Source organism: Pipistrellus kuhlii, unplaced genomic scaffold (genome assembly GCF_014108245.1).
Source record: "Pipistrellus kuhlii isolate mPipKuh1 unplaced genomic scaffold, mPipKuh1.p scaffold_m20_p_3, whole genome shotgun sequence".
Lineage (NCBI taxonomy): Eukaryota > Metazoa > Chordata > Mammalia > Chiroptera > Vespertilionidae > Pipistrellus > Pipistrellus kuhlii.
In genome coordinates this window covers 4,247,260-4,264,277 of record NW_023425529.1, presented here as the reverse complement: position 1 = coordinate 4,264,277, position 17,018 = coordinate 4,247,260, and the positions used below count along the sequence as shown (strand labels likewise).

Sequence of the window (17,018 nt, the reverse complement as noted above, 5' to 3'; positions counted from 1 at the left end):
AGAGGTTTCATTTGGGAGGAGAAACCCAAATAGTTCTGTGCCAGCTCCTACCTGGGGGTAAGCGGTCACTCATTTGTCCAACCTTTTGTCCTCTGTCCACACGGCTTAGCCGCCGGGGTCAGCACGGCCTGGACTCTGGAAACCTGGCTCGAGGCTGCCCCATCCCATCTGCCTGAGATCCCACAGCTAGAGAGACGCGCCTTCACGTGTGGGGACCCCGAGCAGAAGCCAAAGGCAGACCGGCGGAAGGGAGGGTCCCCGGCGTCCTCAGCCTGCGCCCACGGGAGAGACCTGAGTAAGTCCTCCGCCTGCGCGCACGGAGCGTCCCTCGGCTGTGACATGCACGAGACATACATGCTCTCGCCTCACAAGGTTTGTTTAGGGCAAATTCGAGGAAATGAATGTGAAGTCCTTTATGAAGTAACTAGGGGCCCGGTGCACAAAATTTGTGTGGGGGAGGGGAGGGGAGCGTCCCTCAGCCCGGCCTTCACCCTCTTGCGATCCAGGACCCCTCAGGGGATGTCCGCCTGCTGGCTTAGGCCCCTTCCCTCGAGCCGACAGTTGGAAATCCCTCTCGCAGTCTGGAACCCCTCGCTCCTTACTGCCCGCCTGCTCGCTGATCCTTCCCACTGCTGAGACACTCGGACTTCTTCCTCTGCGGTCACACACCTGTCACACGCCAGGCAGTCACTCAGACATACCTTGGCATCGGCCAACTTATGGAATTCTCCCTTCTCTCCGTTCTCCTGAGCCGGACTCCGAATCCTCTTGGTCATCATTTTTTGTGTTTTTTTTTTTTTCTTCTTGTTACAAAGTTTCTATGAATATGAGGTGCAGCCTCTTTTGTGGGAAGAGGGAGGGAGGGAGGGAGGGGTGGCTAAGTAAGGCCCACGGAGCTGCAGCGAGCACCAGCGGTGGGGAGGGCCAAGGGGGAGAGGAGGTTGGCACAGAGACCCTAGAGCCGTGGCTGGGGAAGTGGGGATCCCCGCTGAGTGCCACTGTTCTGAGGCTGAACTAATTGGTCCAGCTGAGGCAGAGGTGGGTGGCCGCATCAGCCATCTTTGGTGCTGTTTACCCTTTCCCGCTGGCCCCATCCTGTTGTAAAACAGCCGGAGCCCTGGATTCCAAAGGTCCGATGCAGAGCAGACGCCCTGGAAGGGAGAGAGAGGAAGAGCATAGGGTAGTTTGCAGCTCCACCCTCTTCCTTCCCTGAGGCCTCAGATTTCTGAGAGAGGCTCCGAGAGAGGGAGGAAAGGCTGTGTGTGTCTGTGTGTGTGCAGTTGTGAGTGAGTGTGAGAGCTGGGCACTCTCTCTCCCCGTGTCCTGGGGGAGGGCCCTGCACGCGGGTGCTGCGGCGACCCAGGATCCACGGCCCCCGCGGTGGGGCACTGAGAGGAAGAGGGACTTGGGGCGCCTTTGGGAGGCAGTGTGAAGATCCTGGGAGCCTCCAGAGGCGAGGGCACCCTCCTCCGCCCCAGCCTGCTCCCTCCTGAGCACCGCACGTGAGTTGGGGAGGGGGTCGGTGACACATCTCAGTCCTGGCCCCCACAGGCCTCCCTTCCATCCAGTCTGTTTTGTTTCCATCTCTCCATCCCAGGCTCTCCCAGTCTCTCTTTCTCCTCTCAGCAGTCCTCCAGGCCTGCCTGCCTCCCTTTTCTCCCTCTCCCCACCCCCACCTTCTCTCTCTCTCTCTCTCTCTCTCTCTCTCTCTCTCTCTCTCTCTCTCTCTCTCTCTCTCAGGGGCTGAGGCCTCTTTTTGAGAGAGGCTCCGAGGAGGAGCTGGGAGGGAGGGAAAGAAAGGGAGAAAAGGCTGTGAGCTGGTGGGCCTGAAGGACCGACTGCTACCATGGGTGCGCCAAGTCGGGGGGGTGGGGGGGGGTCGGGAGGGGTCATCCCACAGGCCTTGCCTGAAACAGCTCAGGGAGGCGCCTCAGGGCTGGTGGGACTGACGGAAGTGGGGACGTGGCATGGAGGTGGTGCCTGTGCCTGCAGGCCGTCTAGAGGGCTCACAGCCTCCGCAGCCCCCATGTGGGGAGTAGAGACCCCCCTCCACTGGCCCCGCCTCCCCCATTCCCATCCCCATCCCCATCCCCATCCCCAACCCCATCCCCATCCCCGTCCCCACTGCCACACGTCCCTGCCTACCCGAGCCTCCTGCACACATAGCCTGGCGTTCGGTCATTTCTCCGGTCCTTTTGGATGTTACGGACTCTGGCTCTTTATATCTATAGATTAGAGGCCTGGTGAACAAAATTCATGCACAGGAGGTCCCCTCAGCCCAGTCTGCACTGGGATCCCTCTGAGGATGTCCGACTGCTGGTTTAGGCCTGATCTCAAGGATTGAGCCTAAATCGGCAGTTGGACATCCCTCTCATAACTCTGGACCACTGGCTCCTAACTGCTCACCTACTGCTTGCCTGGTCGTCAATGCTGCTCTGCCAACCTGGTTGCCCCTAAATGCCCCCTGCTGCTGATCAGGTCACCCCAACTGCCCCCTCCCTGTCAGCCTGGTCACTCCTAACTGTCCCCACCCCACTGGCCTGGTCACCCCTTACTGCCTCCCTCTGCTGGCCTGGGTGCCCCCAACAGCTCCCCTCTGCTGGTCTGGTCACCCCTAACTGCCCCCCCTGCCGGCCTGGTCACCCCCAACTGACCCTCCCTGCCAGCCTGGTTGCCCCTAACTGCTCCCTACTGCTGGCCAGGTTGCCCCCAACTGCCCCCTCCCTACCAGCCTGGTCACTCTAACTGCCCCCCTGCTGGTCTAGTTGCCCCTCCCTGCCTCCCTGCCAGCCTAATCACCAACTGTCCCTCTTGCCAGCCTGGTTGCTCCTAACTGCCTTCCTGCTGGCCTGGTCACCCCTAACTGCCCCCTGCTGCTAGCCAGGTCTTCCCCAACTTCCCCCTCTTCCCTGGCCTGGTCACCCCTAACTGCCCCTCCTCCCCGGTCTGGTCAACCCCAACTTTCCCCCCTTGCCAGCCTAATTGCCCCCAACTGACCCCCTCTGCTGGCCTGGTCGCCCCATGCAGCCTGCTTGTTCAGTCATTTGTTCTGTCATTTAGGTCATCAGGGCCCCTGGCTTTTTATATATTAGGATATACCAGTCAAAATATTTGTTGTTTGGTGATTATCATGGGGGGGGGGGCACGTGGAGGGGAAGGGGGTTGGAGGGGGGAAGGTAGGGGGCATCAAAGGGATTTGTCTCTGCTTCCTTTTGTTTATCATTAGTGTCTGCAAAATGAGGGGTGTGGATTCTGAATAAAAAGCTAAGAAGAGAGACGTATTATGAGTTTCTAGATAAATTCTAAAAAGCAGATGTAAGCTATTACCAACCAAAATATCTCTACTTCAATGCACCTAAGAGCATATGTCACAAAAATACTCCTCACAGCTTTTGTAGGTGCTGCTTCAACATCCATTCTGTTCGCATCTCCCAGTTTTCTTCTTCGGGGATTCTGACCTGCGCATGGAGCCTCGATTCCGTACATGCTGGCCCAAGTTTTTCAGCACTTTGTTTTCACTTCATTTGCTTACTTTCTTCATCTGTCTGCAGTGTTGCTTTAAAAAAAATTTTTTTTTAAATAGGGTCTCTTTTCCCTTATGTGAATTCCAATAAGCATTTATTTTTGTGACGGCTTTATTTTTCTCCCTCTTCTTTCCTAAACTTCCCCAGTTAATTTCCTTGAACCCTCAGAGCTATTTCCTTGCATTGTCAAGGAAATTGCTTCCCTGGCTTTAAAAATATTAATTGCCGAAATAGTGTTTGCTATTTTCATTGGCTTTTTGGTAACACTTTCCTGGTGAGTATTCTTTATTTGCCACTTATTTTTCTTGTTGTTGTTACTGTCTTTTTTTTTTTGTGGTATATATTTTTTATTGCAGCAAAATATAACATAAAACTGACCATCATAACCATTTCTATGTGTCCAGTTCAGTGGCATTAAGCACATTCATATTATTAGGCAACTATCCCCACTGCCCATCTCCAGAACTTTCCATCTTCCCAAATGGAAACTGACCCATTAAACCCCTTGTTCCCTCTACTCGGTCGGCATTTCCCAGGGCTCCCCCCTCAGCCGGCTTCCTCCCCCATCCCTCCCCCGAGCCCACCGTCTCCCGTGGGGTTCACCTGTTTGTGAACTCCTAGGCCTGCGTTCCTAGGTCTCCGCTCTGTGTGAAGCCGCTCCCCTCCTGAGTGACAGCGGGTCTGCTTTCCTCTTTCCCAGGTGGGGCGGCGTCTCTTCCAGCCCAGACCCATCGCCACCTCCGGAGAGAAGCACAAGGAGCCCTGGAGGCACCATGGCCATGGCACCAGCAAGAATCCACTCAGGTAACGCTCTCCACTCCTCGACAGTGTCTTCTGACCACAGTTCACCATCTCATCTGTGACGGGTGACCCTGGAGACTGGGCAGTGGCCCGGGGCCCTGGATGTGGGTGAGGATCCTGCCCTATTTCCCATGAGGTCTGCTCACCCTCCTCCCCCAAGTAGAGACATCTGAGGTTCCTTGGACACAAAGACTGTATTTCATGAGCCCCAAATCAGAATACATACTCAGGTCACCCCCTCCGGCCCCTGCGACTCTCAGCTGGCGGGCTCGGATGGCCAGGTCGGAGGTCATCCTGTGGGTGTGCAGTCAGGAGTCAGGACCCCCAGAAGTCCCTGAACTTGGCCTTGGGCCAGCCACACCTCCTCACTCAGGGTCATTGCCAGAAACCATGGTGATGGGAACCCAGGGCAGCACCTCCTACGCTCCCGGGTGGGCCCGGGTCTCCCGAGCACAGTCCTTTGGCAAGACGGGTTTAATTATGGGATTTTACCTCAGAGAGCCTCGTTGTTTGTCACATTTTAAGTCTTTATCTCATATTGGTGTACTGTCATGTAACCCGTCTCCCTTCATGGATATTCAAATTGTGTCCACTTGTTTTCACCACTTCCAGGGCCTGGTGGGCAGCCTTGCACGTGTCTGTGCACACGCCAGTGTGTTTGTATGGCATGAATGTCTGCAGGGTGATGCCGAGTGTCAGACCTGTGTACATTATATGTTACCTGATATTCCGAACCGTCCTTCCAAAGGCTTCTATTCTAGGCTCAGCCACGTGTCTGAGAACACACCCTCCCCTCGCTCAGCGCAGGATGCTCCCGGCATCCTTTTCACTTCTGCCAAAGTGACCAAGGAAATGGTACCTGCGTTTGCATTTTCTGGTGACTCCTGATGTTAAACAACTTTTCATGAGTTGATCGGCCATTGTCTTTCTTCTTCTGTGAAACACCTTTTCAAAGAACACGAGAAATCCCTGTTTACGGAAAATGAGAACCAAGTGCACTTTTTAAAAAAAATATTTTTATTGATTTTTTACAGATTGGAAGGGAGAGAGATAGAGAGCTAGAAACGTCGATGAGAGAGAAACACCGACCAGCTGCCTCTTGCACAACCCGTACTGGGGATGTGCCCGCAACCAACGTACATGCCTCTGACCGGAATCGAACCTGGGACCTTTCAGTCCTCAGACTGACGCTCTACCACTGAGCCAAACTGGTTTCGGCCCAAGTGCACTTTGAAAGAGTAGGGATTTTGTTATTGCTTCTTCTTTTTTTAATGCTATGTTTTGTTTGTTTATTTTTTGTTTTTAAAGATATTTTAATTTATTTCAAAGAGGAATGGAGAGGGAGAGAGAGAGAGAAACATCAATGATGAGAAAGAATCACTGATCGGCTGCCTCCTGCACAATCAGGGATCAAGCCTACAACCTGGGCATGTGCTCTGACTGGGAATCGAACCCTGACTTCCTGGTTTATAGATTGACACTCAACCACTGAGCACTGCCACCAGGCTTGTTATTGCTGCTTAACTCTTCAAGCTGGCATGGCTCACGGTTGAAGAGTTTGATTCCCGAGGCCACAGTTCAATTCCCAGTCAGGGCACACGCCCAGGTTGTGGGCTCAACCCCCTGTGTGGTGTGTGTATGAAGCAGTGGATCAATGATTCTCTCTCATCATTGATGTTTCTCTCTCTCTCTCTCTCTCTCTCTTTCTGAAATAAATAAAAATATATATATTTTAAAAAAGGACAGGGAGAGGGTGGGAGAGAGAGGTTTTGGTCTTAGTGAAGAGAAGTGGAATATGTTACTCACATTAAAAACTTGAAAAGATTAAAAGCATCCCAGGAAGATGAGGCAAACATAAAAAAACCTGAAAGCTCTTTTAGAAAACAAGCAACTTTCATGTCATATAAATTGTTCCAGAAATGTGTTATTACCTATATTCTATGAAGTTTTCAGAAAAGAAAACTGTAGTTCAATATCACTTATGACTCTAAGGTAAACATAATGAATACGATATTAGAACATATAAATCTGTAACATACCGATGCAAAAATCTGCAATGGTTTCCACAGAATATAAGAATAATTCAATATATGGAAATTTATGCACATAATACACTATACTCATGGGATAAATAAAAAAGGAAAATTACAATAATCTCGTTAGAGTCTAAAAACTCAGCACCTCATCCTAATAAAAATATGGAAATACAGGCATAAAACGTACCGCCTTAGGTGAAAGAGTGTTTTTATAAACCAACTGCCAACAGTAAAATACTGGAGTCAATTTCATAAAATTAAATAATTTAAGAATTCAACCTAGCCTAATGAGATATGGAACCAAAATAAGAAAAAGAAATATTGAAAGAAAAAAAAAAAAACAACAGGAAAGAAACCCAACATTATGTGTTCATGAGTTATTCATTTAATCATTATTGCAAGGAATAAAAATTCGGTGAAGCCCAGAGGAGTATTAAAAATGAATACTGTTTCTACCGAGTAACTGCATCAGTTAGAAAACACAACAGTAAGTGATAGTAGGAAATAACATTAGCATGGAATGCAAAGCAGCGGCAAATCTTACCTAGAAGGAGGAGGGAGAATAGAATCCTGAGAAGCATATCGCATCGCTGGGTAGGAGGGGATGCAGCAGACGGTGGGTTCACTCAGGATCTAAGCTGAGACCTTCTAAAAGGCACATGTTTGTCAATACGATGACAGCAAGTAGCTTCCTTTCCCCAGTTTAACTGGAAATATAAGCAGCTCCCCAGGCCCTGCACGCCGAACTGCAAGCAGTCAGAAAGCAGAGGCGGGCGTGGGAACCAATCCCTGGCCCAGCCACTGGCCAGAGTGGGGACAGCAACCAGGACAGGGTCAGTGCCATGATATGAGGGACTCACACGGGTGACAAACACATGAAGACCCCGCTGTGTGGCAGGAAGGGCGTATGTCTGTAAACATGAGGGCAGGCCCCTCTTGATGAAAGAGCAGAGCCATCAAAAACAATCATCTGGCCAAAACTGGTTTGGCTCAGTGGATAGAGCATCGGCCTGCGGACTGAAAGGTCCCAGGTTCGATTCCAGTTGGGGCCATATGCCTTGGCTGCGGGCACATCCCCAGTAGGGAGGTGTGCAGGAAGCAGCTGATCGATGTTTCTCTCTCATCGATGTGTCTAACTCTCTATCCCTCTCCCTTCCTCTCTGTAAAAAATCAATAAAATACATTAAAAAATAATAATAATCATCCGGTAGTGGTGTAGCAATATGGACAATACTTGTCCTACAATTTTACATCTGGAAAATAACAGACACAGTCATAGCATGCTATGAAAGCCACGTGAACAAGAATATGCATTTGAAAAGTTACTGGAAATAAAAGAAAAAATCAACAGGATCAGGGGTGATTTCTGAACAACACAGAAAGCTGCAGCATAAGGGATTCGAAGCAAGGGTCGCTAGGCAACATTATCTATGGAGGGGAGGAAAAATAATTTTTCCTCTACCCTTCTGAGTTCTTATCTGAGACCCTTGTAATAAAAGAAAAACCAGTCGAAACTGGTTTGGCTCAGTGGTAGAGCGTCGGTCTGTGGACTGAAAGGTCCCAGGTTCGATTCCGGTCAAGGGCATGTACATTGGTTGTGGGCACATCCCCGGTAGGAAGGTGTGCAGGAAGCAGCTGGTCGATGTTTCTCTCTCATCGAGGTTTCTAGCTCTCTATCCCTCTCCCTTCCTCTCTGTAAAAAATCAATAAAATATATTTAAAAAAAAAAAAACAGAAAAAAAGAAAAGTCTGTTGACACATATCCTTCATGAACAAATGGGTGATATCCAGGGAAAAACGAGTAACTCCCTAAGGAGGCTTCCAATTCAATCTTAAGCACCATTTTCATAGAGAAAGGGGAGGGGCTTCAGGCCTCGCCGAGGGGAGTAAATTATTTTTTTTTAGGAAAGATGAAGGATCCTTGGGAAAACAGAGGGGAGGTATGATAATTCGTGACAAAGTGTGCCTGGGTGTGGTGTCAACTTCCAGTCTCCTCTCCTGTAACAAGAGTCTACCTCCCTGGTTGATGACACTCCGGGAAGGGGACCCAGGACAGCCGACTGCCTTTTGGTGGATGTGTCTGTAGGCAGACAAAGGGAGTTCAGAGACAGCCTCCTGCATTGCTGTTTTCCAGGTGCCGACAACTCAAAACATTGCGTGATCAAAGAGGCATCTTTGGGGTGACGTAGTCTGCTGCCCGACACCGACCTTGTTAAACAAACAGCTAACCAGCCAGGGAATGCCTCCGCTCAGGAAGGGTTGAGCAGGGACGGGACAATCCTTCCAGGAAGGTAGAGCAGCGGGCTGGATGGAACGCACGCTCACTTGCTTCTGAGTTTGCAATATTATAACTTAAACTAGATGCCCCTTGCAGGAAGATTCCTGCAATAGGGCTTCCTGCTGCCGTCTTAAATGGCCCTAATCGTCTTGGTGCCTGTTGTTGGGTTATTGGATGATCATCAGAAGATTCTTGTGTCTAAACATGTGATAGCAAAAATTCGAGAGCCACCAGAAATCTAAGAGATGCCCAGTTCGACTGCATCCTGGTTAGCTCTGGGCATCGTCACAGTTTGTTTGTTTGAAATCACCAGGCAAAAAAAAAAAGACGTGCAACTTGTGAGACATTACAGTTTTTGACGTATTCTAATGTTGCTCATGTTGTTCCCAAATGTTGTACTTAGATGGTCTGCTTCCCCGGAGCATCGTTGAAGGCCTTGCCACCATGACCACAGACGACATGCACTGGCTCCTCTCTGATTGGCAAGCTTGGGAGGCAGTGATGGAGCAGCTTCGTTTTGGAAGGTAACCCCAGAGCAGTGATGTCTGGGGTGGAAGTGCCAGAGGGAGAGCTCTGTGCAGGCAGGGACCGGGCTGGTGTGCTCGCTGCCGGAATCCCAGCACCGGGAAGGCGCCTGGCACGCACCGGGCACACAGTGACTTGATGGGAAGGATGTCAGAAGCCGCTCCTGCTTCCCTGGGGAGGGGGCAGCTGGCCGGTCTACTGGAGGCTGCTGATGGTTTGCCGGGCACCAGAGGGCTCTGACGCCATTGCCAACAGCTCCTCCGGGGCTTGGGGCTGCTTGGGCTTTGTGGGGTTTTCCTGCGAGGCCTGCCTCCTTCCCCATAGACACGCTCTCCGATATCCTAAACCCAGACCCCGGGGGCCAGACAAGTCAGACTCATGAGCCGTAGGAAGACGACTGCAGCATCTGGCACAGGCCCACGGTGTCCACACGGGCAGCCCCTCTTCCTGTAAGACAAGGCGCCTCTCCCGGCCTGTTAACGGGCGAGCAGAGCAGAACCCGCTGTTCCCAAGCACGGCTGCCCTCTGTTGGAAATCTGCTTCCAGTTTCCAAAATGCACGCGTGTCCGAGTGAATGGCCGGGAGCCCTCCCCTAGGGGAGAGGGGATATTTGGTGTCTCCCTGGAGGCCCCCCCCGCCCCCCGCACCTTTTTTATTTTTTAGAAGTGTAGGCTATTTTACCATTTTTTAAAATGCGTCTAATGTGTGCACGTGATACAAAACTTGAAAGGAACAGAAGAGCAGACAGTCAAAAGGAAGTGTCCCACAAAGCTTTGACCCCAGGGGCCCGCTCCCTCCCCAGAAGCAACCACGATTTCCAGATGCATCCCCTTTAAACAGAAAAAGCAGAAATGGAGAACACAACTTCCACAGGCTCTTATATTCTATTTCCCAGGACAGACCTGCACACCAGCCTGTGCAGATGCACAAATTACACACAGAGGTGTGTTTATTAAGAAAAGATTCAGTGACGAAAAGATTTAGTGATGCAGGGACGGGACAATATTGTGCCTGATTCATCACATGGGCGTCACAGCCCGTCAGGCCATGCAGAGGGATCGCATCCCCAGTTCCTGCCCCCAGAGGGGGGCAGGCCCGAGGGCCACCGTCTATCTCACTGCTCCCCAGGTTGTACCTTGACTCCCGGGGCGCTGCTCCCCCCAGGCGTTCGGGAACTGAGATGACCCAGAAGTCCTTAGCCTCCCAGGTGAGCCCGTCCCCGAGTTGGGAAAACACGCGTGTGCTGTGTCCGCCCACAGGAACGAAGTCGATGTGCTGTACTATATGGTGGCCCAGGAGCTGATGCGACGGGAGGAAGGGCTCTGGCCGTCCGGGAACCTGTCCCAGGAGGAGATGATGTTTCTCCAAGAGTTTCCCTGGCGGAAGCACCAGCTGGAGAAGACTATCAGTGAACTTCGCAGCATCGCAGACCAAGTTGACACAACCCACAAGATGCTCACCAAGACCAGCCTGGTGGCCAGCTCCTCGGGGGCGGTGTCCAGCGTCATGACCATCCTGGGTGTGGCCCTGGCACCCGTGACAACAGGAGGGAGCCTGCTGCTCACAGCAGCAGGGCAGAGCCTGGGGTTAGCAGCTGCTGCCACCAACATTTTGACAAATGTCTTAGAAAATAGGAGCAATGCGGCAGCAAGAGACAGAGCTAGCAGACTGGCGAGTCTCTCCATGGGCGCGGAGGCTGGAACCGGGGGAGGGATGCCTTTCTCTGATGCGAGATTCATCAGGAGGTGTGTGGACGCTCTCGGGAGCATCAGGCAGCTTCGGGCCTTCCACAAGGCCCAGGCCAGCTCTAGCTTCATTGCGAGGGTCAGGAACTTCGTGGCCACAAGGCGTGTGCCCTTCTGGAGGGCCACCGGGGTGCAGAGAGCGGCGGGGGCGCCTGTCCTGGCTATGACCCGCGCTGCCCGGATGCTGAGCGTAGCTGGGGCTGGCTACTTCCTCATGCAGGACATGAGAAGCATCCGGGAGAACTGGAGGCACCTGGAAGACGGGGCGAGGACGGAGATGGCCGAGGAATTGAGGAGGCTCTCCCGGGAGCTGGAGCAGGAGCTGGACCAGCAGTCCCAGCGCTACATGCTGACCATCCAGAGGCTGAACCAGGAGGGAGGAAAAAGGGCAAAGGATGCCGAGGATAAGTGGGGATGCCAACCAGGTAGGCATGGAAACACACATAATCACAATTGCCTTTTCCAGAGAGGACTTTCCCACACTCCTCCCTTAAATGAGGTCCCTCCTGCTACTTCCAGCATCCTGTGCTTTTCTCCCAAAGCGCTGACCGTGCGTCTTTGAAATCATCTGTTTGTTTTTTGTTGTTTTTAAAATATATTTTATTGATTTTTTTACAGAGAGGAAGAGAGAGGGATAGAGAGTTCAATGAGAGGGAATCATCCATCAGCTGCCTCTTGCACACCCCCTACTGGGGATATGCCTGCAACCAAGGTACACACCCTTGACCGGAATCGAACCCTGGACCTTCCAGTCTGCAGGCCGATGCTCTATCCACTGAGCCAAACCGGTTTTAGCCTGTGTGTTGGGTGCCAGCTGGCTGTCTTTCTGCAGAGCGCCGGCAGGTGAGCCGTGCTGGGCTCACAGCAGGTGCGCCCTAGTTGTGTTGAATGACGTGAGTGGCATTTCATGGTAAAGGTGACTCTTCAAATAAGTTGGGAAAGGATCCTTCCTTAAAAAGGAATTTGTATTCCTAGACTCCCTTATTCAGAGACATTAACTACCTTGGTGTAGGAAATGAAAACGATTATCAGGAAAATGAAGCTGAATTTCAAAATTCCTCCTTAATTCTACAGAGAGGGTGTGATGGGACCGGATAGCAAGGCCACTGCCTCAGATGCTGGGAAGAGACCCAGAAGACTGTGAGGCTCATAAATTCATTGATTCATTCATTGATTCATTCATTGATTCATTCGCTCATTAGTTCATGCACTGACCCATTAATTGGGGTCTGTGACGGGGCAAAGGACGAAGAAAGTGTCCCAATCCCGTCTGCATGTTGAATTCGCCTGGGAAGCCTTAACACACACCGATGAGTGGATCTAACTGATGTGAGGTAGGACCTGGGCTTTGGACATTTTAAAGGCTCTCCTAGTGATCCTGTGTGGCAAGTTTGGGACCCCTGTTTTAAGTGGGGTGGAGATGGAGGTGGGGGTTCTTCCCATTCCTCTACAGTCGAACCTCGTTTCTCCAACGTCTCCCATCTCCAACAACCTGGTTCCGGGCCAAGTTGTTCACAGAAAAAAAAGTGTCTGTTTTGGACCAAAATTTCCATCTTTGAACAGACAACCCTTTCAAGTGAGGTATCAGCATGGCAGGCAACATGCAAAGGAGAGAATGCTTTGGTTGCTGAAATTAGCATAATTTTAAAACATAAAGAAGCCATCAGCCTAGGCTGGTTTGATGCAGAGGATAGAGCATCAGCTTGCAGACTGAAAGGTCCTGGTTCAGTTCTGGTCAAGGGCATGTGCCCAGGCTGCGGACTCCATCCCCAGAGTCTCTCTCATCATTGATGTTTCTCTTTCTCTCCCCCCCTTCTCTCTTCCTCTCTGAAATCAATATAAATGTATTTAAAAAATAAAACAAAGAGGCCATCAATTAGCAAAAGATAATGTTGCTAAGGGTGTGAAAGTGCTCACAAAACAGCAATCATAGGCAACCGAATAGATAGAAAAACTGTTGTGGCATGGATAAAGGAAAAGCAGTTAGCCTGTGATAGCATTTCAGAGGCAGTGATATATAAAAAAACTCCTTTAAGATTAGAAGGGGGTGGTTTGATAAATTTAAGACAAGTGTTTATAAATTAAACAGTATATTAGACATAGCCTAATATACAAAAAGCCAGGGGCCGTCACAACCTAAATGACCAAACTAGTGACTGAACAGCAGGCTGCATGGGGCAACCAGGCTGGCAGGGGGGTTAGTGAGGGATGACCAAATGACTGAATAACAGGCTGCATAGGGTGACCAGGGTGGCAGGGGAGGAAGTTGGGGGCAATCAGACCAGTGGGAAGGAGTTGGGGGCAACCAGGCCAGCAGATGGGGCAGTAAGGAGTGACCAGGCTGGATGGGGGCCAGTTAGGGGTGTCCAGGTCAGCAGGGGGGGTCAATTAGGGGAGACCAGGTCAGCAGAGGGGGGCAGTTGAGGGCAACCAGGCTGGCAGGCAGAGGCAGTTAGGGGTGATCAGGCAGGCAGGCATGAGCAGTTAGGAGCCAACAGTCCTGGATTGTGAGAGGAATGTCTGAGTGTAGATGGCAATTGGACATCCCTGGAGGGGTCCTGGATTGAAGAGAGACTCTAGGGATGGAGTCTGCAGCCCGGGCACATGCCCTTGACCAGAACTGAACCAGGGGACCCTCCTCCTCCTGTGCACTAATTTTGTGCACCGGGCCTCTAATACTGTATATAAGAAAAGTTGAAATAGGGAATCATTTTTGGGTCTGGAACAAATTAATTCAATTTACATTATTTCTAATGGGGAAAAAAATGATTAAATTTTTTATCACATCGCCCTTGAAAAGCCTTGTGGAATGGATTAAGTTTGAGAAACAAGATTCCAATGTACATCCATATCCTTTTACCCACCGGGTACATTCTCCAGCTTCCTAATAGGCCAGGAGCAGCTTTGGGGGTAAATTATTTTACACAAGGATTCATATTCTGAAGGGCCTTGCCCACCCTTCCCTTGCCTGTCTTGGAGCAAGCACAAACTCAGGCCAGGAGCCTGCAGGGCACCGAGGATCCTGAGAAAAGACAGTCCCTGCCTCATGGTACTTGAGGAGGGACAGACCCCAGATAAGCCATTAACGAGGAGGAGAGGTACATGGAATGACACAAGGAGGACAGGGTGGTGGGTACTCCCAGGGTGGAGGGAGGGGGATGGGTAGTGGGAGGTGGGGAGGAAGCCCAGACGGTAAGAGAAGTGGGTGTCTTCTGTTTCTGCTCCGCAGACATGCATTCTGGGCCTGTGCCCTTGCCCGTCACCTCACTGGTCCCTCTGCACATGGCCTGTGTGCATTTCCAGCCAGAGGGGCCAGACATTCAGTTCTTCAAAGCACAAGTGTTATTAGCACCTGGGTGTGGGCACATGTGGGGCCTAGCTGTGAACCAGACCGACGGAGGCTGCCCTGTAGGTGGGGGAACTACCTCCTCAGCCCTGTGAGAGCTGGGCGCCCACACGAACCCGTGTGTGATCCCAGTCAATCCACGGGAGTGACTAACTCCTTTCTTCTCCTTTCGCCCTAGTTGGCCAGGCTGGCCCCAGCAGAGGCAGAATGCACGTCTTCAACGACGGGGTGCCCAGAGAGGGTGCTAGGAGACCTGCAGCACTGTGCGGTAACCCCAGGGGACTCCAGAAATACCGGGGACCAGACTAGATTTGCAAGAGATCAGACGCTCTGTGGGGGGTGGGGGTGGGTGGCAGTCAGGGCTAGAGTCCAAGGAGACCTAAACATACATGTCAGTTCCGACTGGGCCTGAGACACATTTAGAACACGTGTATTTTCCAAACGGTATATAATTACACAGTACAATTACAATCAAATGGGAAAACCCCTCTGTCTTACAATAAACTATGCTCTGCTCCCCTGCCACCCCCCTCCTCACGTGGTCCCCACCCCGTCACTAGTCACACCACACACGCAGTCTTTGTTGCTCACGCCTAGGTAGGATCTACATTCCGGTGGCAAGGAGAAGTCAGCGGTTCGAGAAAAGCCATTACCGGGAGGAAGTTATCCCCTTACAGCAGCAGAATTTATAACTGAAAAATGGGACACCATTAAAATGTTCTGACACTAAGACTGACGCCATACAGGCCAGTCATCCACTTAAGAGGCTATTACGTAGCCATCGAAACAATGCTCAATAGTTGGATTAACATGGAAAATGTTTTTATCAAGTTAGGTGAGAAAAGCAGAATGAAAATTTATCTACCTTTGCCTAACCAAAGGAAACACATATCTCAAGCCTATATGCAGAAACACACACGCGCACGCGTGTACACACACACACACACACACACAGCGAGGTTACACCGTGGCTATCTTTATTTAGAGGGAATTTTGGTTACTGTTCCCTTCTTCTCTTTGCCTTTCTGTACTTCTCAAGCATTCTATTATGTGAATTACTGTTTTATAAAATGAAAAAACCCACATTTTAAATATTTACATCAAAATTAAAGAAACAGCCTGCTGTTCTTAAATTAGCCTGTTAAATCACTGGAATGAATAGTCTCCTCAGGGCTGACTGCAGCCAAAGTGGGAGAAGAATGAGTGTTTTCATGGAAGACCATTCTCGTGATGTTAGCAAAGGCTGACATTGAGGGAAACCTAGTCTTCTAGGTTTCTGGACCAATCCTAATGTGCATGTGTAATGGTACGTGTGTGTGTGTGTGTGTGTGTGTGTGTGTGCTTGTATGTTTCTGTTCATGTGTATTCATGGGCATGTTTGTGTGTGTTGTGTGTGCTGGTGTGTAGTGTTCCCCAACAACCAATTCTGTGACATGAACAAGGTGCCTGAGAATTGAGTTAAACTCAGAGTCTACTCCGTGATTCAACAGGTTGAGGGCTCCATCCACAAGACTGCCCCCCTTCACACACAGATCGCAAGTCAGTGACACAGTGGCCCCTGTGCTTCTGACAGACTGGCTACGAGTCAGAGGTTCTCATTATATCCCCCCTCCCCTCATTCCCGCCCCCCCCCCCCAATTGGATTTGGTTAATTTGCTAGAATGGCTCACAGAACCATTCGTTCACTAGATCACCGATTATTACAAAGGACACAGAAGGGCATGAATCACTAGCCAGTGAGACAGGGCGAGGTCCTCACCAAAGGAGCTGGCCTTGTGGAGCTGGGCCTGGCACAGAGGCACGGCCAGCATGCTGCTTCCCCAGTGTGCACACTCTCTGAACGCTGTTCTGGGTTTAATGGAGGCTTCATTACGTAGGCATGACTGATGAATTTATTGGCCATTGGCAATTGATTCAACCTCTAGCCCCTCTAGATATAAGGGGGTGGGACTGAAAGTTTTAATTCCCAATCACACGGTTAGTTCTCCTGGCAAAGAAGCACCCATCCTTAGGTGCTTTACAAAAGTCACCTCATTAACATAAACCATCCATCAACCAACCTATCCACATTCATCCATCCATCCACACCACCCACTCCCACCCATCCATCTATCCACATCCATCTATCCACATACATCCATCCATCCGTCCATCCACCCATCCATCTATCCATCCCCATCCATCCCCCCACCCAGATACTTGAACACTCACCATGTGAAAGGCATAGTTCTAGGCATTAGAGATAAACCAGTAAATAAAACAAACTCCTGCCTTCATGGAGTTTACATTCGCATGGTGATAGTGGGAGAAACAAATAAGAAACATGTTAAATATTGTACAGTACTAGAAGCCTGGTGCATGAAGATTCCCTCAGCCCGACCTGCACCCTCTCCAATCTGGGTGCCCTTAGGGGAGCCCTCTCCAATCTGGAAGTTTCTGTCTTTGCAATCATATAAGTGAATTGTCTGAGACCCCAACCCAGTTTGGTTTGTTGCTCAAAGAATAATAGATACATTTTTCTTTGCTTCATGGGTGGAGATTTCTTGAAAGTTTTAGGATATCTTCCCTTTAATTTTTCCTAGACACTCTGATTTTACTTATGTGTCTCACCTTTGCTTTCCCTCCATTCTCCCACCGCAACAGTAACTTGCTCCAGGCTCACTTTGCTCCAGTGTCTAGGAGATCCATCTGCCACCAGAACTATGATTCCCAGCATTCCTGGTACTCCCCAAGTTCTGGGCTTCCACTTCTGATCCTGGGGCT

General features: G+C 50.5%; 1 protein-coding gene across 1 annotated transcript; it reads left to right on the top strand.

Moving 5' to 3' along the window:
* Positions 1–1,168: 1,168 nt before the first annotated feature.
* APOL5 (apolipoprotein L5) lies at positions 1,169–15,366 on the top strand. The gene is given in 7 exon segments (XM_036458854.2): positions 1,169–1,502; positions 4,225–4,328; positions 9,043–9,163; positions 10,424–11,300; positions 11,302–11,334; positions 14,434–14,473; positions 14,476–15,366. Coding segments are annotated over 6 exon segments (1,191 nt in total). The 5' UTR covers positions 1,169–1,502; positions 4,225–4,297; the 3' UTR covers positions 14,565–15,366.
* The last annotated feature ends 1,652 nt before the right edge of the window (positions 15,367–17,018 follow it).